The sequence below is a fragment of the Leptonotus elevatus genome, chromosome 6, assembly GCF_054856555.1.
Source record: "Leptonotus elevatus isolate MCC_2025b chromosome 6, RoL_Lele_1.0, whole genome shotgun sequence".
NCBI lineage: Eukaryota > Metazoa > Chordata > Actinopteri > Syngnathiformes > Syngnathidae > Leptonotus > Leptonotus elevatus.
In genome coordinates this window covers 27049600-27076914 of record NC_141244.1, presented here as the reverse complement: position 1 = coordinate 27076914, position 27315 = coordinate 27049600, and the positions used below count along the sequence as shown (strand labels likewise).

The 27315-nt window shown below is 44.8% G+C and overlaps 3 protein-coding genes across 5 annotated transcripts; all 3 read left to right on the top strand.

Moving 5' to 3' along the window:
* The first annotated feature begins 1361 nt into the window (after positions 1-1361).
* Positions 1362-6407, top strand: LOC147173033 (protein rapunzel-like). Of its 2 annotated transcripts, none has more exons than XM_086079669.1 (3): positions 1362-1930; positions 3280-3779; positions 4564-6407. In XM_086079669.1, the coding sequence occupies exons 2-3, from the start codon at positions 3286-3288 to the stop codon at positions 5252-5254; spliced, it is 1185 nt and encodes a 394-aa protein (XP_085935795.1). In that variant the 5' UTR covers positions 1362-1930; positions 3280-3285; the 3' UTR covers positions 5255-6407. The 2 variants fall into 2 exon arrangements, with proteins under 2 accessions (XP_085935795.1, XP_085935794.1); XM_086079668.1 differs by lacking the exon at positions 1362-1930 and adding an exon at positions 2179-2199.
* A 5422-nt stretch (positions 6408-11829) lies between these two features.
* Positions 11830-20252, top strand: rpz5 (rapunzel 5). Its single transcript, XM_086079324.1, has 2 exons — positions 11830-11909; positions 15549-20252. Exon 2 carries the CDS (start codon positions 15616-15618, stop codon positions 16792-16794), a length of 1179 nt encoding a protein of 392 aa, XP_085935450.1. The 5' UTR covers positions 11830-11909; positions 15549-15615; the 3' UTR covers positions 16795-20252.
* A 919-nt stretch (positions 20253-21171) lies between these two features.
* rpz4 (rapunzel 4) lies at positions 21172-26478 on the top strand. 2 transcript variants are annotated; one of them, XM_086079590.1, is made up of 2 exons: positions 21172-21269; positions 24198-26478. In XM_086079590.1, exon 2 carries the CDS (start codon positions 24217-24219, stop codon positions 25387-25389), a length of 1173 nt encoding a protein of 390 aa, XP_085935716.1. In that variant the 5' UTR covers positions 21172-21269; positions 24198-24216; the 3' UTR covers positions 25390-26478. The 2 variants fall into 2 exon arrangements, with proteins under 2 accessions (XP_085935716.1, XP_085935717.1); XM_086079591.1 differs by having other exon boundaries at positions 21194-21269; positions 24201-26478.
* The last annotated feature ends 837 nt before the right edge of the window (positions 26479-27315 follow it).

Here is a 27315-nt window from a genome sequence, read left to right as displayed (position 1 = left end):
TATATATTTTTTCTTTTACCGCTCAGTTCCTTAGACCCCAATATTAGATTTAGCAGCATCTTTTGTTCGATTACAGGTATAATTCTTTCATGAAAAAAATATACAAGTTTCCTCCTGTAAACCTCATTAAGCATGTAATTTATACATGTATTTAAGGAGAGTTGTAAAACATCTGAAGTTTTCTTGTTTATGTTTAACAAATTGAAAACATCACAAATCACGCTGTTTCTACGAAGTCCTGTCTCAAATGTTTTCCAATTTGGATACTGTAAATGTATAGGATGGTATGGCGAGAAACGTTTCTTGGGAGGAGCAATATGGCGGCCCCGTGGCTTCAAAAGTCTTGGCCTAACGGCTATCCAGTCATATATAGCGATCAGTGGGCAATCCCCACGGACTTATATTATGATTTCGTATGAATTCGGATGTACGTCCGTAGCAACACCCCCCCCCCCCTCTCTCTCTTTCTCTCTCTCTCTCCCTCCCAAAAAAACAGCATGTTTGTTGTCATTAAAATTGCATCATGAATTTTCAGCACTCTAGATTGGTCAACAATTTGGAAAAATTAAACATACAGATGAAGGCTGACCAATACTATTGATTTGTGGGGGGGAAATATCAAATAGACTCAACATTTGGACGTACTAAACGAGCGATGTGCGTCAATATCCATAAAATGACCAGAGAGCAACACGGGGTGCAATTTCTCAATATGTCCAGCAGATGTTGCTATTTCTCTCAACCGCAAACGTTTCACCTTTCCACGGACTGTCCATCACGCACTAACTACATTTCATCGCTTTTCCCCACGTGACCCCCCCCCCCCTCCCCCACCCCACCCCACCCCTCCCCACTCCCCTGGGGTGTTGAGATCTGTCTAAAAAGTCAGATCTGATCAGGTTTAAATGTCGTTTATAATTTCCAATGTGGGCCGAGGAGGCCCCTTGACACTCTTTTGTGATTACGAGCTATAAATAGCCTGTATACATTTCACTCGCCTTTGACTGTATTTGCTTTCTACGCTATATTTCATTTTAATAGAGCAATGGCGTAGTTATTTTTTATTTATTCATTCATTTATGAAATAAAGAAGGTGTCGAGTGTTGAAGCCGGCATCATGAATATCCAGATGAAGTGGTTTCACGTGTGCAATGCAGGAAAAAAAAATGCTGATTAGACTGGCACAATTCTGCAGCATATATGACTAAATACATAAATTAAATAAATGAAAAAGCATGTCAACAATTTGAACTGTTGCGTATCTGTAGGCCGGATTTGCGTCGTCATCGTGATTTATTTTTGGTGCAGGTTGCGGGTGGGTGGAGGGGTTCATTTAGCATTTTTGCGCAAGTAGCATTTGCGCAATTGCATGCACATCCTGTTCCAAACCAAACCGTCTTGCTCCAGGTTTGAAATGCAACATTTGAGCCACAGCAGAAATGGATTCAGCGCACAACAAAGAAAGAAAAGAAGAGAAGAAACCCCATCAAACCTCATTAAGGGCAAGATCTTTGCTTGTTTGTGAATGTCTTGACCCCCCCCCCCCCCTCTTTTTTTTTTTTTAACAAGCGCAATCATATGTTCAACATAAATGAGATCATCTTACCTTCAGTGGCGTGTTCACCTTCAAGACGCTCCTCAAGGTGGACCAAAAAGCAAAAAAGCACACAAATAATGAAGACAAAAAGGAATCTTGTCGACGAAAAAGGACATCAAGTTGTGTCGTCTCGCGCATCTCTCCCTCCTTCTTTTACCTCCTTCCCTCCCTCCCTCTATTGCGCATCACTCCTTCCTTTTTTCTCTGTCTTCTTTTTCGGACCCCTCCCCATGCAGCTTTTCCTCACGCACAAGCAGCACGCGGGGAAGCTTCCACTCAACTTGTCCGGCGTGAAACAACAAGAAGAAGAAGAAGAAAAAAGAAGAAGCAGAGGTCAGTAAGAATGTGCTGAATGCTTTTTTTCTCCGGACTGATGAAAATCCGCGTGACGTCACTGCATGGGGGCCACTTGTGCGTAAAGGCGCGCTTCCACCAAACACTTGCTGCTTTCTTTTTCTTCTTTTGATTTGTTTCTCCACCCAGAATCGTATTTGATTATTTGTGATGATTTATGTGGATATCTTTCTTTTTTCCTTTTTTTCTTTTTTTAGATTGCAGGCTCGGTCTTGGATGCTCCGCGAATGAATCACGCACGCACGCACGTACACAGCCTCCATTTTGTGTGTATGACATCACCGGCATCAGTGTTGTGTTTTATTTATGATTTTTATTTATGAAAACAGGAGCAGCCTCGCAGCTGGCCACATCCAATTTCACCAGGATGGGAATTAATTGTTTTCGACGGTGGTGGTTGAAATGTTGGCATTCACAATCGCTTTGCTGCTTAAAGTCTCTTTGAAGTGAAAAGAAATGTCTTTTCAATTTGAGTCCGAACACAGTAGAGTGTTGCTCACCTGAATGATATAGCAAAATTGTTGTTAACGAGGCTTCAAAATGGTGAGAAATGTGTGACAAAATGGAACAATTATTACTAACACTAGAAATTAAAAGTCCTTTGAATGGATTTGATTTGAATGTCGGACATCATGATCGCTTGCACATGAGGAAAATGTGGTCAACTGACGTATTTATTTATTTTCTTAAAAAAAGGTGGTGGGGGGGGGGGCGGCATCCACCACACGTGCTAGTCACAAGTTAGCGCGCAAGCTAACAAGTCAATTACAAATGACTTATTTCTTATTAAACGGAGTATTTTCCTGAGGACGTTTTACTTTTACTTCCTGCATATCAAAACAGATTGAGTCAACTGTAGAGTCCAGTCCAGTATGAAAACCCTCTTTGTCGTCAGTTTTCAGATTCAGCTTTTTGATGTTGCTAAAAGTGCGATGCGGACATCATTGGACAGCAAAATGAAGAAATCACATTGTAGCGGTTGTAGCACGCTATAGTTAGCCAGACCAAGTTTTGTTGTTTTGTTTTTCAGCGCTCTGATTGGCCGACAGAGATGAGTGACTTTTCCAATCCACCGAGGCTTCTTAAATAAATAAATTATTGATGCAGAGTGCAGGAAAAGCTGTTGGCAAAATGGAACAACAACGCAACGAGATGCGCTGCTCGTTTTTTTTTTCCTTCTTGTTGTTCCTTCGGCTTTGCAGAGTTCGCCTCAGCCGGTCTGACGACAGCCGGGCTGCCGTTGTCACGGCAACGGCCGACGCTTACAAATCTGCACTTGTGCGATACGTTTTGAATATTTACCAGGAAGGGATTGTCCTGTCTTGCAGCGTACCATGAGTAGCCCCCTGGAGAAGGCAGTGGCCCGGAAGAAGGAGGCCATCGGGGCGGCCATGGACATGTTGGAGCGCGGCGCCGAGGTGGCGGCCAGCGCGGTGGGGGAACTCTTCCCGCTGTGCGAGGTCGCCGCCCCCGTCCTGCGTCTGGCGATGGACAACGTCCGCAGCGAGGAGGTCTTCTACGTCAAGGAGCAGTTCCTGACGGTCCGCAACAGTCTGGACCTTCTGTCGGGCCAGCTGGAGGACATCGACTGCGAGATCAAGAAGGCCCGGCTGGACTCGCGGTACTTCGCCGTGGAGGAGAACCTCCGCAATCACTTCAGGAAGTACATGGACGTCCTCGAGGCCAAGCCGCAGTTCCGTGAGGTCAAGACCAAGTTGTTCCTGGAGCATTTCTGCAGGAGTGGCGGCGAGAAGAACTTGTTTGTGCTCTACCACGCGCTGATGGGCAACAGCAGCTTTGGGGAGTCCGTTCTGGACGTGGTGGAACGGTACGCTTGGTTTTACGGTCTCAACCATTGAGCGGCCATTATTGGCTCTTTTTAAATTTGGCCAACAACAGGAGGCTCCAAAAATCCACAAAAAAATGGTCCGTTTATTTTTGCTGATTTTTTTTAAATCACTTTTGTAAAGTTAAATACTAAAGGACAAAGAATTTAATGAAAAGGGAGCAACAAACAGATTCATGTTTCAGGTTATATTTTTGTCTAATTGGCCAATTAATCCGTTATGGGGATTTTATTTTGCCAACTGTTGGGTTTGGATTGGAGAGTTGACACTCGAGAAAATGTAAGCCAATTATGGATCGAAAGTGGACCGATCCACTCGATGGGTCAATTTGACCCAACGTTCTGGCTTGTGTCATACAAAATGACCACATTTAAAGGATTTGAACAATATTTATGAGTTGTTTTGCACCAAAAGATTTCATTTCTTGACTCAAAGTTGCGTCAAATCGACCCAAGCAGAGGATCGATCCAGTTTTGACCCATAGTTGGGTTATTTTTGACCCAACTTTTTTTTAAAGTGTAGGATTGGTGTTATTAGAAGGCAGTTTACGGAGTATTGCAGATTAGAATTCAGAGTTAGAATTGTTTTTGTTTGACCAGATGTAAACGTCAGGTTTAGGGATCGGAGTCGGTTTGGGCGTTAAGATAGTTTACGTTTTGGGTTACAAACGAGATTTGAGTTTAGGGTTCGGGTGCCGTTGTAAAAATGCGGACATGAAAAGCAGACAACGTCTGAAAAGATTCTGCCGATGCGATGTGTTGCCAGGTACGTCTCCAGGAACCGCCGCCTGCTGGAGGACTTCTGCGTGCGCATGAAGGAGCTTCTGTGCTTGGGTCTCATCGCTCTGATGGGCCACGCGGCCTTGACGCAAGACCAGCAGGAAGAACGGGACAAAATGGAGGCTTGGAGCCATAAGATGGATGAGGTGGAGCTCCGGATGAAGACCGCCATCCAGTCCTGCGTGGACGCCTTTCCCGAGCAGGCCAGAATGGACGCCCAGCGTCTGCTCCAGGAGAACGAAAGCGACGACCTCCAGGAGACCAGCCGGCAGCTGCTGGACTTCCTGGTCAAGAAGTACGACTGGGCGAGCTGGTCGGTGCGCCTCATCAACCACTCGGGGAGCGCCTACCGCAACTGGCGGGCCGGCGAGCGCTTCCACCACGTGGCGGGCCGCAACTGCTTTGAGGTCGTGCAGGTCAACAACATCAACCTGGTGGCGTCCTTCAGTACCGGGCCCCGGCCGGTGCCCAGGGACGCCGTACTGGGGATGATGGAGGGCGCCGCCCGCAAGGGCAACGCCCCCGCCGTGGTGGACGTCCTGGAGAAGCAGATGAGCGGCTTTGTGGTTCACGCCGTCAGCCGCCACAAGGAGTCGGCGGCGGCTTGGAGTTTCCCGGAAGATTGTCACTACTGGGAGAGGCACAAGAACGTCGCCGTGTGCGTACACGCCGACTGAAACGCCAGCGCAAGCCCTCCAAAACGGGGATTCCTTAGAACCCTCAACCCTCACCACTGCTATACCCCAACCCGCTAACTCCCGGACCCTAAACCTCAAAGCCCAAACCCAAATCCCAAACAGCTAAATTCCTGGCCCCTAATCCTAACATCCTCCAAACTCAAACCCCTTTACCATAAACCGGGCATCTAATCATTAACCCTATGACGCTAACTCACTAACCTTAACGATCCAACCGCAATTTCCTCAAATATAAACATAGCCATTATTTTTTAGGAGGTTCTGGAGAAGAATCAGAATCAGACCTGTGCGTGTCCATACAAACTGTGTGAAGCATTAAAGACTTCACCTAACCCGCTAATCCGCTATATTTACTCGAACCCCTGGCACCCTCGTCACCCCCGTGTCAGGTAAAGAAAGGATTAGCGCGGGTGTCGTTCCAAAAATTCCACCTCAGCCCAAAAAGTAAACATGGCAGAATACGGGAATTGGAGGGAGACCCCCTTGCCAGACCTCCGGGAATTACAATTTGGAAACCTGCAACTTCTGCATTTCCAATTCCTGGGGCAATATTTGGAACCTGGGTCAAATTATGTGGCAGTAAACACTACCCTTAATCCCTAATCGTAAACCTAATCCAGAAAATAAACAGCCACTAAACCCAACCCTGCAAACCCTAATCCCTTTACTATAACCCTAAATCCCAATCCCTTAACCCGATAATCCATATTTACTAACCGCAGCCCCCTTATTCAAACCTTAACCCTTTCTCTCCCTAACCTTAAACATAAACTCTACACTCTAAAAACAGTTGAGTTTAAAAAAAAAGTTGAGTCACATGAAGCCTTTTTTTGGACCCAAATTGGGTTATTTTTTGACCGACTGTTTTTAGCCTCTAAACATAAACCTACCGCCCAAAACTCAACTCTAAAACACTAACGTGATCCCGCCCCCAACGCCAACACCCCCGGATCAAAGCCTCACGTAAGCGTTGCACTTTTAAGAACCACCGACTTCTCAAGCCATGAACTCAAAAATGATATTCAAGAGCAGAAAAGACATTTGGGAGCACACATTTAATGTCCAAATATGATTTCTAATGCCAAGAAAAAGTCGGGATTGATTTGTGTCAATAAAGTACGCATTGAATGCGTTTTGCTTCCTGCCAGCGGACAAGTCGTTTATGGATGTGGGGAAGTGTTTAATCTCATCGCTTTTCCTCTTCCTCGCGGCACAAATGTGATTGACGCCGCACCGTTAGCATCTGCGGCCGCTAATTGAATTCCCCTTCGCACCCGAGTCAGCGTTTCCCAGACCGCAGGCGAGTCGCAAAGTGCTTAGCTTAGCATGCGTAGCATTCATTACCCAGACGCTTTCTGCAGTCTCGTGCCCGGCTGTAAAACGGACACTGAAAAATGATGCCGTGCTTTAATACGGATGCTTTTCCATTCGACTCATTTAGCTTATTGGACCTTTGTCAACTTTTTTTTTTTTTTTGTTGAAGGCTTGACCTATTCCATCCATCCATTTGCTGTAGTTTGTCGTGGTCGGGCCAGAACCTGTCCCAGCCGGCGCTGTGGACCGGTCCCCGGCCGATCGCAGCACAAACAAGCGTCCGCATTAAAGCCACCTGCGGACAATTAAGAGCCCTCAATGAGGCTAGCGTGCTAACACGCTTTTGACTTTGTTTTGATTCCATTTTGTTTGCCTTCGTGTTTTGTCACGTCAACGTTTTAATGTGCGGCTTCCCGTGTCAGCCAATCAGCTCCCTGCAGCGACCCGCGTCTTATCCAGGTGTGACTCGTTGTCTCGTCAGTCGCCTTGGATTTAGCCCGGCTTCATGCGCTATGAAAATGATGAGAAATAAACACCACAAGGCCGCGCTGATGTTGTTTTCCGCTGGAGAACGAGGAATTGATTTTGGTTTGTGAGCAGAGAGAACTTTTCAACTTTCAACATGGACGGGAACGCCGAAGGATTTGTGAATGGTAAGAAATATTAACACTTGCATGTGATGTTTCCCGCCACGCCCTCTGATTCAAATTAGTGATCGTTATTCAAATGCGAGAGTCGTCGTGAGCAGTTGCAGGATTCCTGCTTGTGTGCGCTGCGTCACTCCGACCATCCGTTCCCAAATTTTCAAATCCGCTCTCCGCGTGGCGACACAACAACAAGCAGCATCAGTCCAAAGGGAGCAATTTTTTTCTTTTATTGCGGTGGCAGCAAATTGATTCGTGGCTGCACGGCCTTTGGCCAAAGGTGGCAAATATTGATCGGAGACGTGCTCTTTCCGTTCCCTCCCGCTCGTTAAAAAAGCCTCAGTGGCAACACTTGAAGGATCCTGACCGATTTTGCAGCTCCGACTGGCTGGAAAGGAGACAAATAAATCAAATCAAGTTCAAACACTGCTTGTAGGCTAAATGCTACAAACGTAGCATCCGGTATTTTGCCATAATGTCAATACCACGTGGCATTATCGTAAACAAGAAACAAATGGTATTTCATTTTTAAACATATTGGTGTAATGTGGGCCAAATTGTTAAAAAAACACGTTTATTTTCCCTCTCGCGTGCACAAGTATACGCTGCGGCATTATGGGGGGGGGGGGGGGGATGCTGGTTGTAGCATTTAGCCGACAAGTACGTTCGAACATATTTGCGAGTGCGAGCATGTTCGAATTAATGACAATATGTTCAAATACGTTCAAACGTAGTCGGCAGTTCAACACTTGCGTATAAAAAAGTGAGACACAATCTTTGTGCAGAAAAGCTCGACTCTTGACCGCCTGTTGTCAAGCGTGTTTGATGGAATTGAAAGGTTCCGATCCCAGCCGATCGCCAAGAAATCAATCTGCGTCACGAATCGTCATCATATCAACTCGGGGTGAAAGTGTAGCTCAAGTGATCGGCCGACAGAGGGCGCTGTCAACTCAGCAGTTCCTTAACGTGTGATTGTGACGGAGCAGCAGGCCTGCACGTGCAAATGAGATTTTGAAGTCAGTTAGTCCTCATTTGGAAGAAAGAAAGAAAATGGCAGAGAGAATGTCTTCATCTGCGGAAGCAGATAGAAGCCAATATCAATATTTCATCAGCAAAATGAACGAGCGGATCGATGTGAGGCTCCTCTCGGCTCAGGATGATGTTATTAGGCATCCATCCTGCTCTTTGACTGATCCAATTGGATAAAAGGCCTTCAAGCCATGATGGCGTCTTCTTGAAAGGGAGAGCGAGGACAAGCAAGTGCAACGTGGAGGGAGCCCCCTGCTGGCGAGCAGCCGACATGCAATTAGACGCAAGACTCGTGGCACAAGTGAATGCAACAAACGAACGAGGTCTTCCGACAAAGCAGCTTCTGTCACGTTTTGGACGAGATGTCATCAGATTCCAAGCAGACACGAGAGCCGCATGCAGCGCGGAAGCTCGCCTGAAATTAGAAATGACAAGAAGAGAAAATTGACATTCATTTCATTCCATTTTAAGAGAACATGTGATCTTATGATAGATGAGTCTTTCTTTAAATGTATGTACTTTATTATTATTTTTTTAATGTATCAAATATAAAATCTGTCGTGTCAGGATTGTCAGTAATCTGATTACTTTGTGTAATTTTATTATTATGATTACTTTGTCAAGGTAACTTGCAATACTGGTGTATACACACACACACATACTCGTACTTGTATAATTGTGAGGACATCCATAGATATAATGCATTTCCTAGCCCCTCCCCCTAACCTCAACCATCAAAAATTATTGCCGACCCCCATTCCTGACCCTAACCTCGACCATAACCCGATTCAAACCTAAACTCTAAAACCAAGTCTTGACCCTCAAAAAGAGGTCTTCAGTTGTGAGGATCCGCCAAAATGTTCTCACTTGACAAAAATGCCCTCAATCTGTTGGTTAAAGACGTATTTTGGTCCTCACAATGTAGTATGTACACACACACACACACACACACACACACACGAAAAGTGTGGGAAACAGGAAGTGAAGGAGAGCAGAAGCAGACCAAGACCTCCACTGAGATGATGTTTGTCTCTCAGCCAATCAGATGCCGGCACAAACATTTAGTCATCAGAGGGCCTGGGGGTGAATATAAGAAGGGGGGGGGGGGGGGGGGGGTACTCAACCACCTTCCAACATGTTTTGTTTTCCAAAATATTTACAAGTTGTTTCTTCTTCTTTTTTTTGCCCATGAAACCGAAAAAAAAAAAAAGGCACGAGAAAATGTGAAGGTTTTCCATTTGGACGTTTTCAAGATGTGGACACTCGAAAATGAGGCAACAAACACAACTTTATCCCTGTCATATTATGGGGTAAAAAAACCGACACTTTTCTCTGAAAATGTCAATTCTCACCTAATAATTACGTGACTTCATTGATTTCAAGTCAGACCCAATTAGACAAATAGGACATTTTGCTGACTAGCGTGAATATCTTGTTTAAGTAAATGAAGGCAGCGGAAAGTAAATAACTAAATGTGGAGAATGTAATTAAGCAGCAAGCGGGCCCAAATGAATCATTGGGTTGCGCGTCCTGGTGGCGCTCCAGCAAAAGCGGCTCAACGGCAGCCAATCGATCGATTGCGCTTCCCTCCCGGCCTTTTTTTTTTTTTTTTATCTCTTTCCTCTCCTGTCGCTTCGTATTGACCCGAGAGAGTGACGGATGACCGGAGTGGGCGAAGGAAGCATCCTCCTCCTCCTCCTCCTCCTCCTCCTCCTCCTCCTCCTCCTCCTCCTCCTCCTCGCCCTCTGTTGACCCCTACGGGCCGAACGTGTCACTGCACGTCCTGTCCCGGAAACATCTGCGGGAACATCCTCCATTCAAGCAAAAGTTTTCTGTTGAAATGTTGATATCGGATGACAGTGAAGTCGCAGACACAAAATTGGAAAATGTCTTTTTCATTGGGACGAGAAACGTTCTTATTCTAACCAGAAAGTTTCTCATGCTAATGCAAAAGTTTCTCATTTGTCCTAATGTGAAACTTTTTATTTTTAAATTCCCCCCCATGTCACTTTAGGGCCTCCATACATTGTAACCAAAATGGCCTTTTTGTTGTTGTTATTCTAATGCAGAAGTGGAAGGAAATACTTTTCTATACTCTTTTTTTTTTTTTCTTATTGAAGCCACAAACCGGTTTGTCCAGTCCAGTATTAATAATAGTAAAATAATATTTGTCTTTGAAAGCGTCATACTCGTGGCTTGTTTGCGCACATCTAATCCCACCGGCGATATCCAAAAGCACTTCTATGACATCTCAAATAAACACAACAACTAGAAATCATCAAATCAATGAATAATAATAATAATAATAATAATAATAAGTTGTACATCGTACAGGTGACTTTAATGGTAAACGTTTTCCAATAATTGATCATGGTCTCATTTTTTATATCACAAAATTGAACAGGGGTGTGTAGACTTTTGTATTCACTGCATGTGTCATACAATGAATGATGGCCCCTCGCCCAGTAATTCACGATATTATTGGACAAAAGAAATGACCTGGAAATAAAACACGTTATTTCCAGCTTGCACTTGTTGATCTCGGCTGGGGGGGTTGGGGGAGGGGGGGGGAAGGGGGGGGCAGAGGGGAACACTTTAGCGGCAGGCAGGAAACATTAGATGCTGGCCAAGGTCAAAGAGATAAAAGCCAGTCAATAGAAAAACATTCTCCGTGTCTCTTAAACAAAGCAAGCGTCCCTTCCCACTTGTTAGACGTCCACCAGAGATCATAAAATGTTTTTTTTAATAAAGTTGCAGTTCATATTTCGCTATCCCTTCGCGCCGGATTGGACTCTGCGACGGACCGTACGTTTGACACCCTTGTTCGAAATGGACTTTCCTGACACTTTTTAACAAGCCCTCGAAAAATCGCTTCCGAATGTGTGCTTATCGCAGGTCAGGTATCGGAAAGAAACAGAGCACGTGACCAAATTGGACCAAAAGAACTTGTGATGCCGCGGCGGCGCCTGTCACGGCGTGCGGGCCGACACAAACGTGGCCTTTCATCCGGACGGCGCGCCGTGACCGAACGATTCTTCCGGCCACCAATCGCCTGCCGTCGCTAATGGAAGTCTTTAGGGCAATCGGGCCGAGCGTTGGCTCTTCCAGTCGGCTCGAGTTGATGAGAGTGGGTGCGGTTGCCGTGGCAACCGGCGTCCGGCGACAACAAGGCCGGTTTTGTCTTGGGGACGACCGGGCCGAGCGCCCCCCTTTTCACTCCCCCCCTTTCCTTTCTCAACACACTTTCGCTTTGCATCACACGCGGATTCTTCCGTTCATTTGGGCTTTTCCCGTTCAGTGCGTTAGGAAAAGAAATGATGAGCTGAAAAGTCTGCATTGGTAGACTGATGAAGTTCTACTTTTGTTTCTTGTCACGTCGGGTGCTTGTGCCAACATGACCCCCACTTGGGAGGAGTGTTTACAGGATGTTATCTCTTTCTGTCCCAGTGTGCCTCTCGCTCCATCCACTCGTCTGGAATGCTGTTAAAGGACGGAGGAGTTCCACAGGGGGCGTGACGAGATGCACCGGGGGGGAGGGAGGGAGAGGGAGGGAGAGAGGGAGAGAGAGGGAAAAAAATCCATCCGGCAGAGGCTGGTGCTCGCCTTCCCAGCTGGATTACGGAACAAGTTGGACGGAGTCTGAGAAGGTAAGCTTGCTTTTTTTATTCTTTTTTTTTTGAATTCCGACAACTGCTTCAGCACTTTTGGGCTCCAACTAAAGAAAGTGAAAGGGAAAGAATTAAAGCTTCTTGTTGCTTGGTTGGTGGACTTTGATCAGTCCATTTGAAGGTGAGATTGGCTTCAATTCTCTTTTGCAAAAGAAAGTGAAAAGGAAATGTGACGATTTGATTAATTGATGCTTTCAGGTGCATTTTGTACTTTAAAAAAAGTGAGAGAAAGAAGGAATGTGAAATGGAAAGAATTAAAGCCGTAACATGCAAATCCAAATGCATTTGGACCTTTCAAGGTGTGGATTTGATGCTCAACGTATCCATTCCTTCACCCTTTATTGTTTCATTTAGCAGAAAAAAAAGTGACATTGAAAGAAAAAAGAAGGCCTTTGGTTGATCTGCCGACGCATTTCCGACCAGCGACGTTGTCTGCGTGTTGCGGACGTCACGCATGACGTGCCGTCAAGTGGCCTGGAATGTTCGAGTGGAGCGCGAATCGTTTGCTCTGCCGTTGAGTCAAAAGTGCTTTTTTTTTTGTTTGCGGCCTTCAGCTGGTTGAAAATCTTCAGGCGTCGTCGTCGTCGTCGTCGAGGGCCTCGGCCCGTGTGGGAGGGTGGATCGGTGTCGTCACGGTGGGGGGGGCATCTGATGTGTTGCCAGCTCTCTGAAAGCTGCAAAGGGGGGGGGGGGGGGCGAACTCGCTAACAAGTGCCTCGCCTTTTCAAAAAAAAAAAAAAGCAAACTTTTCTGCATGTGCCAAATTTTGGGTTGAAACTGAACTGAAAACTGAAAGTAAAACGACCCCGAGTGACCTCATCACTATCGGGCGGCTTTAATGAACCCTCCTGCCATGTTTGTGTGCACAACACGGTCCAAAATGGCACCTGCTTTGTCAGCCATCAAAAAAGAACGAGAGAAAAAAAAAAAAGGGGCCGCTTTCCTCATGAGTGCAAAATGTCGCTCCTCGTGGCAGAACATTCTTCCAATCGGGATTTTCCCCTAAAAGTGACGAGTCGATCCGAGTAAAGATCAAAAGATGAAGAATCTTCCTGAGGTGAAATCTGTTAAGCGCAGGAAAGTCGCCATCGGAGTTCCCTCAGCAGAGGACAAAATGGCGGACAGAAGAGATATTCTCCAAACGATGGATGACAGTGAATTTATGAAATACCAGAATTGAGCTGACATGTTGGAAATGTGAAAATGACCAGCATAGCAATTAATACAAGCAAATAAATTAATAATAAAACGATCACAATGCGAGTGCTGTGCAAGTTGGGCCTAAAGTTAGCATCTCACTGTTTGCGAACGTAGCCGTTGCCAAGACATCTTTCAAAATGTTCAAAACAAGAAAAATTGTTTGCAACCATTGAAACTGTTTGCAAATGTCGTTGTGACCGTTTGCAACATTTACAGTCGAGCCAAAAATGCGTCCTACGCAGCCCCCGCGAGTCGAAACACGACATTCTGATTAATATTGGAAGCATCCATCTCAGGGGGGGCGGCCATTTTGTCACTTGCCATCGACTGAAAATGACATCATAGTTGCGTAACGACCAATTGCAACTGAGTTTGCAGATGTCACATGACCGTACTCAGACAGCAGGTGAGGCTTGATTAGTGACTTGAGCAGCTGTGATGTCATTTTCAGTCGACAGCAACTGGCAAAATGGCCGCCCCCCGGGATGAATTCATATTCCTTCATATTCCACAAACACAATTCATCAGTTATACTGTGTTTGGATTCATGGACAACATTTTATTGTAAAGAAAATGTTGGGGTTGACTTCCCGTCTAATTTCATAGAATTTCGGGAGCATGCTTTTCTCCAAACGTGTATTCTTTTCTGAGCGTTCAGGGTCAACCAATCACAGCTTCACAAATGATGACTCGTCCCCAGCAACGGGGTCAACCTCACCTCCCTCACCAAGATAAGACTTTCTGTCCATTCCTGCCTCTGAGAATGTTATGGAATTACTCATAAGATTAGACTGGATGCGAGGAATTTTGAGGTTACGTTCAGAGCTCCTTGAGAGGATTGTCAGATTTCAGTGATTTAGAAATAGAATGGGAATGTCGACATTGGACTTCCCCCATTTTTTTTTTTGCTTTAGTGACAATGATGTCACTTGGCTGTTATTATATTTAAAATGTCCTGTAAGTGACAAAATAGACAAAGTTCAAATGATGTCTAAGCTACTTACTAATTGTTTTACTAGAGTACATAATAATTTTACTGTATAAAAAGAATTTAACAATTTGTATTGATTTATTTGAAAGAATATAACTCCTAGTTTTGGATGCATAATTTTGATATATATTTTTTAATCTATGCCCCGAAAAAGAACAAAAAAAATAGCAAGAGCCTCCTAATTAATTTTATGTTTTTAAAAATATTTCTGCAGAGTTTGGGTCAATTTGACTCTCAACATAACAGGAACCTTCATTTGTATTTTTGGCAATGTACATTGTGTGTGTGTGTGTGTGTGTGTGTGTGTGTGTGTGTGTGTGTGTGTGTGTGGGTGTGTGTGTGTGTGTGTGTGTGTGTCGGTGTGCTTTTATCTTTGCTACATTGTAGGGCCCATAAACACATGTTTTTCCAGGTTTAACTACCATTGTGGGGACCGACTTGAAACTGTGGGGACATTTTGCTGGTCCCCACAAGTTCAGACCTCTTTTTGAGGGTCGAGACTTGCTTTTCGAGTTTCGGTTTGAATTGGGTTATGGTTGAGGTTAGGGTCAGGAATGGGGGTAGGAAATCCTTTTTGATGGTTGGGGTTAGGGGGAGGGGCTAGGAAATGCATCATGTCAATGAGATGTCCCCACGAGGATACAAAGACAAGTGTGTGTGTGTGTGTGTGTGTGTGTTTGTGTGTGTGTAGTGTGTGATTACAAGGTTGCGCAAGTGCGTTGCCGAAGGCTTTTCATTAGCCAGGCTTGGGTGTGCCTCTTTCCCGCCGACATAATACGGCCAGCGCAGGCAGTTGAAGCGCAACTTAGATCATCTCCCTGGTGTCTTTTCCGCAGCCGACACGATAAGTGACGTGCCGGCGCAGTAAAATCCCCCACCTCGTTTCGTCCACTGCTAACATCTGTGTTTGCGCTGGCTCGCCGCCATTGTTACACCATGATGGTATCCGTGTGTGTTTGTGTGTATTTTCTGCCGTGGCCGTGCGGCTGCGAGGGTGCGGCCCGATGCCGACGTGTGCAGACGTGTCCCGGAGTAGGTTCTACGTCCGCTTCTCGGAGTTCGTACCTGCCGGTGACTTTGGTGAGAGGACGCGTGGTGGAAAAGTGAGCGCACGTTTTGGTTTCTGGAGTGTCTGTCCACCAAACGAGTGTGGAACATTTTTTTGCCGGTTGCCTCGTGTCAGAAAACGTGTCCCCGCGTAAGCTGTTCAGAATTGAGGACTGATTCTGTCCAGCTATGACTTAGCAGCTACCAAAGCCAACATCCAAGCCACCTCGCAGTCGAGGGGGCGGGCTGAGTCATGACCCCGCCCCCAGACGAGGCCAATTGCAACAAGGTTGTTGACTGGCTTCCACTTGGTTTGAATTTGTGTGGAAAATGTCCTAAAACGTCTCCTTTAAGAGTGTCCCCCTTTGGTCTCCTTTCAGGAACGTCCCCCGAGTGCGACGGATTCATTTGGTGGCTGTTAGCTAGCGGCCGTCAACTGCCGCAACCATGGACAGCGTGGCAAACTGGCTGGTGGACAACAAGGACAAGATTGAGAAAGGCGTGGACATCATGGGGCAGGCGTCGGAGGTTCTGGCCGCCACCGTTGGCCAGCTGCACCCCATCCTGGAGGCGGTGTTCATGGCCTCGGCCGAGATCCTCAGCAACCCGGAGGGCAAGGAGGCCATCTACTTGTGCCAGAAGATCGAGCAGGTCAACCAGAAGCTGGTGGGCATCCAGAGCGAGATCGACCAAATCGCCCTGGAGCTGCAGAGGACATCGATGAACAAGCAGAACATGGACCGCGAGGCTCACATACTGGGCCAGTACGAGAAGTTCCAGGAGTTCATCAACGCCAAGCCCAGCATGAAGGAGAAGAAGAAGGAGAAGTTCATCAAGTATTACGAAAACACCGAGGCCGACTTGAACTTGGACGCCCTGTACAACGGCGTCACGGGGGAGAACGCGGCGGGCGACCCCATGCTGGACACGGTGGTCGCCACGGAGCAGAGGAGCCGGCGGGCGGTGGAGGACTTCTGCGCTCGGCTCAAGAAGCTCTTTGTGGTGGGCCTCATCGCCGTCATGGGCTACGCCGCCCTCAAGGAAGGCGCGATGGAAACGGGCCTGATGACCAAGTGGCAGGACCGCATGGGGGCGGTGGAGAAGCGCATGAAGGCGGCCGTGGACCACTGCACCGAGACCTTTGTGGACCAGGCCAAGCTGGACCTGGAGGCCGTGCTGAAGGAGGAGGCGTGCGCGGTCAGCGAGGACTTCACGCGTTCGCTGCTGTCCACGCTGGTCAAGAAGTACGACTGGGTCAACTGGTCGGTGCGCGCCTTCAAGAACCGCGAGCGCATCTTCTTCAACTGGCTGGCGGGACGCAAGTTCCACGGCAGCGACGGTGCCAACTGGTTCGATCTGATGACCGGCAACAAGATCAAGGTGGTGGTGTCCTTCTGCGTGGACCCGCGGCCCATCGACAAGACCCGCATCTACGAGAAGATCGAGCAGCAGAAGCTGAAGGGCAACATGATGACGGTGGCCCTCACGCTCCACCGCTGCTTCCCCGACTGCCTGGTGCACGCCGTCAGTCGCTACAAGGAGGTGGCGGAGTCCAACAACTTCAGCGTGGAGTCCTACTACTACGGCAAGCACAAGCGGGCCTTCCTTTGCATACACCCGCAGTAGACGCAGTCGCACTCCGGCACCGATGAATGTTCAACGCAGTCAATCCATTTATTTCATCTCAGGCAATTTGGAGACCTGAATCTCAATTCAAGCAGACGTGATGGAAAATGCACATTTTATTTGGTTGTATACAAAAAGTCACAGGGGTCAAACTCAAGGTCCGGAATCTGAATGGGAAAAAAAAGGTTCTACTTAAAAATGAATAAATTAATTTGTTCTTTTCATTTTTTTTCCAGAAAATCTGCATCAAAATTGCCTTTTTTTTTTTCAAATTACATTATTTTATGTTTACAAATTGGTATAAACCAGGATCCCAATCTGATGGTATAACTGAGCAAAAATACAGGCTTACAATATCAGGCTATTGTAATTACAATACAAAAAACATGTTTTCCTTTGACCAGTAGGCAGATTAGTAAATGTATTTAAAAAAAAAACATAAAGAATGTAACTGTTATGGCATCAAAATAGAAAATGAGTAGTTATATGCTTTGCCCTTCTGCACGTTGTGAAGTAATGTCAGGGCGGAAACGCACTTCTGTTAGCCGTGCTAGTTAGCTGCCTCGGTAGCGAGTCTGTTATATTTATGTCACCAATTGTAGACGCGCTAACTTTTGTAGCTGCTCGCAAACGTTCATTTCCACACAGCGCTACATTACTTTTATTTTGAATGATATCGTATTGCCGCATTTGGTGGCCACTGTTTGTGAGTTTTATATTTGCATATCCTTTGTCTACCTAGCCATGATAAAAGTTGCCAAAATATTTTTGGGGGGAAAAGTCAACATGCTGATTGTGGCCTGTAACAAAAATGAGTTTGACAACCAAAATAAATCTTTTGTGAGCTGCCAATTTCACAAAAAGTGTGTTTGTGTTTGCGGCCGTGGATCTGTTACACTAATTACATCCATTAGCAACATGTTGTGGAATGTGAAAAATAGTGCAGTCACACTTGTTGTGACAATGCTGTTAGAGTAGACAATATTAAGTATTGTACTCTTTGCGTGTTCAATTAACTGAATGGTGAGATCCTGGTGAAGAAGTCCCTTTGCAAAGGTATCAAAAGCTTTTGATGACAACTGACGACACTGAAGCCGTGTTCCATCAGATTGTGTGTCCGGCTCTCCGGCACATCATTATTTATTGAAAAGTGGGTGAATACGAAAAGTCTCCTCCCATCAGCCCACAGTACATTTGTTACAACTCAGTGAATACAAGAAAATCTGTTCCCATGGGTATAAATCAGATTAGAGAAAAACAATAATAATAAGCCTGTGCTTATTAGACCGGCCCCAGACAAAACTCCCTTAAAGATAGCAAATGTACAAACCCGTTGCCCTTTCTCTCATGAAAGTAACACAGATAAGAATACAATTCTATTCATTGAGCCATACTGAGTTAACATAATTATACCTACATCTACACAGCTATAACTAAATACAAAATGGTTAAAATATAAAGTAAAACAGTAAAAATGTTAACAAAGTTAACAATGCTAAACAGCATCCAACATATCTCTCGCTCCTTTAGTGGTCCCATATTTCCAAATCAAGTCTACAGCAGCCATGTCCGTTGTTTCATAAGCCAACAAAATCTTGCAAAAGACGAGCATGTTTTAGCTTAGCAGAAATAGCCAAGAGGCAGCGAGCCAGACTTCCTGTTTACATAAACATCACGTCGCAGCATTCTTAGGATAAAGAAGATACAAAAGACCATATCCCGCTGACTTTCTTGTCCTACAGCAAGGACCCCTATTGATTTTCAAGGTCAAGCTGACACACTGGAATCACTGTGATGTTTGTTTTTATTGTCAGTGTTCGTAACGTTGCCCTGCATTTCTTTTCTGATTCAACACATTTTTGTTCTTATTTTGCAGTGTAATGCACAAAAACTCATTCCATTAAAAGTACAGTATGCTGATTTTTAAAAACACCAAATTGATTTGTCGTCTGATTTACAAGAAACATTCTCAACAAGCGTGAGGAAGCAAGCCGAACCCGTGCTTGTGATCGAGACCTTCCTTCACATTATTTTGAGACTTTTACACTTTTTTATTTTTTTGGAGCCTTGCCTGCCTGTCCGACCTTGACTCTTGTCGTATAGGACGTTCAGCATTTTTTATTTATTTATTTTCCATTGTCGGACGTTTGTATTATTTGGTCTGTTTGTTAAGCAGACAACTTTCTTGTTCAAGGAGAACATCAGAAAAAACAGGACTTTTGACAATTCCGTACATTCCTGCTATTTTTCCGCAATGCAAATGCTTCATTTGCATTGCACGGCGAAAACAAACGGCATATTGTATTGCTTTTGCCTGTGACTAGCATACAAACCAGGCAGATTGTTCTTGTACTCAAATGACGTTTCATCACATTTTGAAATCAAAATAATCTTCACAAGTCAAATGACAACAATCCAAAGTCCAATGCTCTTCGATGGACGCACATTTGGAGAGACTCGGTCATTTCACCCGAGTAAGACCGCCATTTTGACTTGTGACGGCAGCTGGGAATTGTCATTAGCATTCAAGCGTCAGGATGAATTTTCCAAAGAAAGTAATCAATTTATCATTTACATTTTTTACCAGCGCAGTGAATTTAATCAGGTTCTCTCTTCTTCCCAGAAAAGCAGTCAACTCTGTGGACACAGACTTGCTGGATAATAGAACTTTATTTCTTGCAAATCATATATGAGAAATGCTGCAATTTGAAGTTTCCCTGAGTCAACTGCGCTGTCTGTCTTTCGGGATTCAGTCATGTGCTTTCATTCCAAACATGCTGCGTTTACTGTGTCAACATTACTATTGTTGGCTTCTTTACAGTTTCTGTTGGATTATTAACATTGTTTTTCTATTTCAATATATATTCTTCAAAGTGTTTTTGATTTTAGTTAGATATGTAAAACTGTTCCCCATATGTTAGTTAGCCTGTGGTCTGTGTTCTCTCCCCCCTAAGGAAGTGAGGTGTCTGATTTAATCTAAATAAGGGGTGTCTGAAACAACAGGGCCGATATGCGGGAGTCTCTGGTGCGAAGATGCTACAGAGGTCAATTGTTTATCTAGGAGCCAATTCTTTACCTCACATCTGTTGAGGACTAAAAGAACTCAATGGGAGATGGCCTGATTGTATTTCGATTTGCTGACAAAACAAGATCAAAGTGTCTCTTTTATTCCTGGGGGGCTGTGCTCTATCTGGGGTTTTATGGGGGGTCCCTGGTACAAGGAAGTGTTTGCCCATATCCTGAGATAAGGAGAGGGGGTGTGTAGACTTGTTTTGACAGGAAACGTCACATGGCCTGGAAGACCAAATGGTACTTTCTTGAAGATGGAGGGGGTGGCGACATTTTGTGTATATATGCATGTATGAACTTTGAGAAGGACACATTTGTGGGTGAGCTGTAGGATTGAGCAGCCCCTTCAATTTGTCTTTCAGACTCTGAAATAAAAGCTGGCAAACTTGTTCACAGATTTCAACTTTGAATTTATTTGAACACGCAGAAATCAAGGACTGATTTCCAACATTTCCTATTTATGAGACGGTCCCATCAGACTGGGAGGAGCCACTTACTAAACCCTGAAGGTGTATGACATCTACTGAAACCATCATGTTATTTACTGTTGTGGGAAATTTGGTGGCTGGTTTGGGGGCAGGCCCGATTTTCACAGTAGTCTTTGGTTGGTAGCACAAACACGGAGTTGGTTTACAACCAGGCCCAAGAACCTCTACAGAATGTAGCCTACATTTACAGTGGAATGTACAATTAGGAAACATTATATCAGCAGGTACCGCATTAAGCTAGCAGGCTACTTCAAGGTCAAATGGATGATCATTTTAGACAAACAGAATACCATCTGTACAAAGGGTTCCGTCAACTCAAAGCAGCAAAAATGAAAAACACTGTCAAGCAAAAGATTTGAAAACTTAGTTTCTTTTTGAGGAGGTGAGAGCTACTAAATCACCAATCAACTAAATCCTTCATTGACTTTATTTTTGTTAGCTAGCAGGCAACTTCCTGGTTCATGGACAACATTTTGACAAACAGGACTCCGCTATTGGAATTCTGAGGTGGGGTGAGTGTATGTCATGACCCATGATCCAGTTAAAGATATCGCTCCTCAATTGATAATCCCAACAAGTGGCTTTTCAGAGATCTTAAACACATGAATGGCAAAAGTGAAATGTCGTAGCAAATATCGCTCATTTAGTTTTGAATGAAACCAAACTAAACTGAATTACAAATGAAATTGACATGTACAAGTTATAAGTTAATTCTGGATCGTCAAAAGTAGCTTTTAAATGTTCAATCTGCTCGTTCACCAAGTGGGTGGAGGACCGCGTGGGGATGACGTCACCTGCTGTTACCTCCTAAAACGGGTGGGCCGAGATCACGTGATCGGAACACGGAAGCACCCCGCGGTGGACCATTTTGACGTCTCCTGTCTTCATCTAAACTTTTTGGGGTTTCTTTTAGAGGAGGTGAGTACTTCTGAATCACTAATTGGAAAAGTATTTTCCCGTCTAGGCTCGTCGTAAAGCTGGACGGACGTTTTAAAAAGGACTTTTATCGACTTTGTTTCGTTCTCTCGTTACTTGCGCTTCTCGAACGCTTTGTGCCTCGCGTAACAAAATGTTTTTAATTTGTTAGAGTGGCTTCGTTTGCCAACGTTAAGTTGTTAAAAGTCAGCACGTTGATAGTAGAACGACATAAGACGTGTTTAGTCCAACTTTTCTGGGCGTTGGTCGCTTCATTGTTCGCTTATGACGTCATCGCCTTCCGCGTTTCTCTGCTTGTCTTGTCTTGTGTTGATTTTGCGTGTTCGGAAAGTTTTGCTCGTGTCTTGTGCGAGTTTGAACAATCTTGTTAACATGCTTTGTTTGCCTCTCAGCTTGTCGATCGATGCCTTGGCCATTATGAGAGCTCATTAACGGCCTGTTGGGGTTTGCTCAGCTCGCCATTAAGTGCCAGCGGATATTGTTTTGTTTTTGTTTTTTTTTCTTACGCCACTATGGACACTTTGACCATGTAATATGCACTCTTGCAATTGTCTTGGAGGATACACACATTGTACGTCGTGACAAGTTGCATTTAGAAAACAACTCGTTGCCAGTTCATTAGGTACAGTTGGATATGTGGCGTTAACATCAAAGTCCACCTGCTGGCTTTTGTTTCTGTTATTTTGACACTCGTGTTTATTGTGAACTTAAGATCAACACAAACCTCCGGAATGAAATGCAGGTGAACCCTGCAGCCAGCAAAAAAAAAAAATACAATAAAATTCTTATGATGGGTTTAAATTCTAGTTTAATTAATAATTTAATTGTATTGTTTAATTAATTTTATTTATATTTTCACTTTAAAAAACCATTATATATATATATTATTATATATTATTATATATATATATATATATATAATATTATATTATATTATTATATATATATATAATATTATTATATATATATAATATTATATATATATATATATATATATATATATATATAATAATATTATATATATATATATATATATATATAATATTATTATTATATATAATGTGCAGTAGTTTAAGGGGTGGGAAGTGTTTTAATTATCAATCATTTTAATTATTCTACACTGGTAAATTCCAATTAAAAATCACCATCATAACTCTTCTTTTCCTACAAATTAACTGATATAATTTTTGGAAAAGCAAATTATAGTTAATACAATTTTGATGAAAAAAATCTGTGTTCTGATGTGCTCCAATAGATTTAAAAAAAATAATCAAATGTATTTAACCATGGAAAGTCACACTTAAAATGATATCATATTCTAAAAAATATGTTTTTGTACTACACTTGATTATTGGGTTGAATTTGTGTTATCAAATAGTTTAAGTTCATTACAACGGTAAATTATAAACGAATCAATCACAACAAATGGTATCGTAATTATGACTATTCAAATGTTTTTTTCAGCGAGCATTCTGCCAGTGTTGGATTGCCTTCTTCGGCAAACCTCATATATATTGTATATCTGGGTTTTCGTTTTTTTTAACTCTTCTGACAAATTCCTGGAAATAATTGAAAAAGTGACACAAAATCCTTCACTGAAAATAAATCTCTTGTAGTGTTGTGATCGTGTACCTAATGAAGTGTCCTCGAGTGTCGCATTTCAGGCGAGACGTGGCGGTGCTATCAGAGCTCTGGATCAGAGTACACTCGATGTCCGTGATCTGATGGTAGCTAGCTACACACGGCAGACTTGGGGGGGAAAAAAACCAAAACAAAACTGGGTGCCGTTTAATCCCCTGGAGCAACACAGGCGGACGCGTTATTTGCCATTGCCTAGTTGCCATGGTAACCGGCACCCTTTGGTCCAGCGGCTTTAACCTCCTTTCGCTTTCTCGCGCCTATTTGATTATCTAGAGGCGACTTTTTGATATTATCTTTTTCATATGTAGTCATTAAAGTGGCTGTGATATTTTGTTGAGAATCTGGAGGAAGTATAGCAAACGGCAATTACATTTTAGAATACATACAAGTACAAAATAATTAAGGCCAGTGCGAGGTGGCCTTAATTAGTTAGCATAGCATTAAGACTGGAACCAAGTTAACCTTTTAGTCAGCGTTGTGACAGAAAACAACCGTTTTTTTTCCCACCAGACAGTAATGCAATGTAGAATGTTAGTTTAGCATTAAGACAGGAAAAATGGTATTTTCTTAGCTGTGTTACATGAAACCAAACCTGTTTTTTAATAGGCTGTATCATAATGTAGCGTGTTAGCTTAACACTAAGACTAGCAACAGCTGTACCTTACGTTAGCTTCGCTACATGAAAGCAAACGTGTGTTCATCAGACAGTGACTGTGCAGCAATGTAGGATGTTAGCTTAGCATTAAGACAGGAAAAGGTGGGCGCTACGCACTTCTGGCTAACAACGGAGCTAGCATGTCAAAGATAGGGGTGCGCCGATTTATCGGCCCCGATTTCCTTAGTTTTGGGGGATCGGCCGATCCCTGAAATATAAACTGATCTCATCTCCTTCCTCAGAGGTCTGAAAAAGTCAGCCACTGTCCTGTTCTGCGAAGATGACACATTTTTATTTCAGAGAACTACTTCCTTTGCATTTAAAACAATCCGTTTGTATTACTTCACAAGGATTGTTCAACGTTTTCCAATTAAATAAGACTGGAACTCTGACGGTGTATGCTGCTTGTTATGAAAAAAATCGAAATCGGCAAAAATCGGGATTGGCGGGTCCGGCTTTTTAAGAGATCGGAGATCGGCCAGAAAATTGTGGTCGGTGCACCCCTAAAACTTAGGCTTGCCGTGCGTGCGTCATGCATGGAGTCGGTTCGGCGGCTTCTTCTTAAGGTCACTTCAATGTGACTTGAGTTCTTTTGATATTTTACTCTTGGACAGAAGCGCAGCGACTCCAAAGATGGCCAATCAGCTGCAGAGGCTCGTGTCGGAGAAGAAGGACATGGTGGAGACGGTGATGGAGGCCTTCGAACAGGGCGCCGAGGTTGTGGCCAGCTTCGTGGGCGACCTCTTCCCGGTCTTCTCCATCGCCGCGCCCATCATCAAGCTGGCGCTGGACAACGTGGAGTGCAAGGAGGCGGCCTACATGAAGGAGCAGTTCCAGAAGGTGCGCGACCGCCTGGACGCCGTCTCCGACCAGATGCGGCGCATCCACGAAGAGATCAAGAAGAGCGGCATGGATGCCACCTACTTCTCGGTGGAGGAGAACATCACCAACCAGTTCCGGAAGTACATGGACGTCCTCAACGCCAAGGCCAAGTTCCGCGAAGTCAAGAAGAAGCTCTTCCTGGAGCATTTCGACAAGACCGGCGGCGACAAGAACCTGCACGTTCTCTACAACGCCGTGACTGGCGACACCTTCTCCAGCGAGTCGGTGCTGGACATCGTCCTCAACTACGAGGACAAAAGCCGCCGGCCTCTGGAGGATTTCTGCGCCCGGCTGAAGAATCTCTTCTGGCTCGGAATCATCGCCCTACTGGGCCACGCGGGCCTGAAGGGCTACGACGAGGAAGAGGCGCTCCTCAAGGACTGGCGCGAGAAGATGAAGGCGGTGCAGGAGAAGATGGACGCCGTCATCCAGGACTGCATTGTGAGCTTCCCCAAGCAGGCCGAGCTGGACGCCAAGGGGCTGCTGAGGGACAATCCCGGTTGGACCAACCAGCAGGCGGCCGACGCCCTCGTCGCCAAGTTGAGCAAGAAGTACGACTGGGTGGGCTGGTCGGTGCGCGTCTTCAAGTCGCCCACGGGCCTCTTCGCCCCCAAGAACTTCCACTGCCCCGTGGGCAGCAGCCGCTTCTGCGTGCCCGCGTCGGACGACAAACTCAACGTGGCGGTGTCCTACAGCGCCTCGCCCGAGCCGGTGGACCACGCCCACGTCCGCCAGCTGATCCAGAGCCAGAAGAAGCGGGGCGCGGCGGCCGTGGCCGAGCTGCTGTTCCAGAAGGTGCCCGGCCGATGCGCCGTCCACGCCGTCAAGACCAGCAAGGACCTGGCCTGCGCCTGGAGCTTCTCCCACGAGCTGCACTACTGGGAGGAGCACAAGAACTTGTACGTGTGCCTTCACTCGGCCTGACGGCTCCGGGACATCCTGACGACTCCACGCCTTCATTCCGACGCGCCTTTCTCCTTATGCGCCTTAAACGCATCGTTTGTCCTGGTAAGCCAGTTTTCTCTCTCTGCCGCGTGACATTCGATGGAAAGTCTGACATGAGTCGATCCATGTGGGAAGTCTCGTCAAAGGTTTTCTCGACAATGGCATGCGCCCACACGAACCCTAAACGCAGTCATGCGATGAATTTTGTATTTGTGGAATATCGATGACGCCGCAAAAATGCACCCGTTTTTATCCAACTCAGGCGGCGGCCATTTTGCCACTTGCTGTCCACTGAAAATGACATCACAGTGCTGGAGAACGTCACATAATTGCTGTAATTGGTCACTTCCTCAGCCCTTGGGCTCTGTCATTTAATTGAGTCCTTTTTTTATGCCGGCAGCAAGTGGCAAAATGGCCGCCCCCTGAGATTTATTTAAAAAAAAAAAAAAAAGAGCAATTTTTGCTGCCTAACTCATATTCATCACAATAAAATGTTTCGACAAATTGTACAGAAATGTTTGACTTGACTTGAGCCAAGTCTGCCATTTTGTTTTAAAGTAGCCATTTTAGGATCAAAATGTGATAACACTCCTTCTCAAAAGCCAGTTTCAAGAAACAAGATGACATTTGGTAGCTAATCAATCAAATCAAAAGGCACAGCAAGTCACTCGACACTTTTTAGTTTGAAGCGGCCATTTTCTTCCCACTTCCAATGTGGACTCGGACGACTTTTTTGTTTTTGTGATGGTGCGATTCTTGAGCATGGCTGAGAAGTTCGATGATTGGCCATAAAACGCACATTTTATTGAGTCCCGTTGTGACTATTGTTAGCACGCAGCTAACACAATATGATTCTACCTTGCTCAATAGTTGCTTATATCCTCAAGAGGTACGATTTATGCACATTTGTACCTATGAATGTATGTGCTCTCATTAACCACTACGACGCAATCTGAACAACATTTTCTTTATATTTACCAAAGATTGTTAAAAGTATCTCTCTCACGTTGTTCATTATCGTGCGTTGGCTGCTTGGCGTTTGTACAAAGAATAAATACCCAAAATGAATATCATGTTTTTGTGTGTTTTTGCACTGTTGGTGGTGGATCGAATTGACAAAACAGAATTTGTCTCGCTTGCATTTTGGAGGAGGAGAAAAACAAGATATTTCCGCCAGCGTGGAAACACCCTGCCGGCTCTATAATCACGTGGTTGCGGCTTTTCTATCTTTGTCACAGAAAGATGCGCGTCATGTTCCAAAAATGCAAAGTAGTTTGCGTTCCGGTTACGTACGAGACGAGACGTACACGCATCAACATGTTGACAAGAGGAGAAATTAAAGCACTTCGCTATCAAGCAATAATTCTTGGTCTAATTTTGGTCGACGTCAGAACTTTAAGATTTGGCGCTTTCTGTCGATTTCATCCAAAACTTTGCTACCAGGCTCCGAACATGCTGGCGGGATTCCGCATCGATTGGACACACGAGTGCCGGATGCTAATATTTGACAATGCTCCAGGAAGTGTATCTGGTTTCATGGCCGCTCGGCCAACTTCAGGCTCCGCCCTCACCCTGAGTTGAAAACTTCACATTTTAACCATCACTCTCATTGCGTTCAAAATTGGTTGCGAATTGTTGAATCCGGCACGACAGCCTTCAAATCCAAATGTGCATTTGGCAGCTTCGGTTGTACTTTGACTTTTCACGGTCAACACGACAATCAGACCACGAGTGCTACGTTCTAATTTCGAACAATTTGGGCTTGGTGAAAAATTGCACCTTTCAATCCAAATGTCTGTTTAACCTCAAACATTCCACAGCATTGATTCTCTTTAGATTTTCACGCTCATGATAAACACGCTGGTGCGGGATGCTGGTATTTTCTACACGCACGCGCGACAGGCA

What these genes read in the sequence shown, in the direction of transcription:
- LOC147173033 (XM_086079668.1), top strand. Translation starts at nt 2,179, where the DNA reads ATGAATCACGCACGCACGCAC. An exon ending in TGAATCACGCACGCACGCAC is followed by an intron (nt 2,200 to 3,279) that starts GTACACAGCCTC and finishes CCTGTCTTGCAG; the next exon opens with CGTACCATGAGTAGCCCCCT. An exon ending in GTTCTGGACGTGGTGGAACG is followed by an intron (nt 3,780 to 4,563) that starts GTACGCTTGGTT and finishes ATGTGTTGCCAG; the next exon opens with GTACGTCTCCAGGAACCGCC.
- rpz5 (XM_086079324.1), top strand. Translation starts at nt 15,616, where the DNA reads ATGGACAGCGTGGCAAACTGGCTGGTGGACAACAAGGACAAGATTGAG.
- rpz4 (XM_086079590.1), top strand. Translation starts at nt 24,217, where the DNA reads ATGGCCAATCAGCTGCAGAGGCTCGTGTCGGAGAAGAAGGACATGGTG.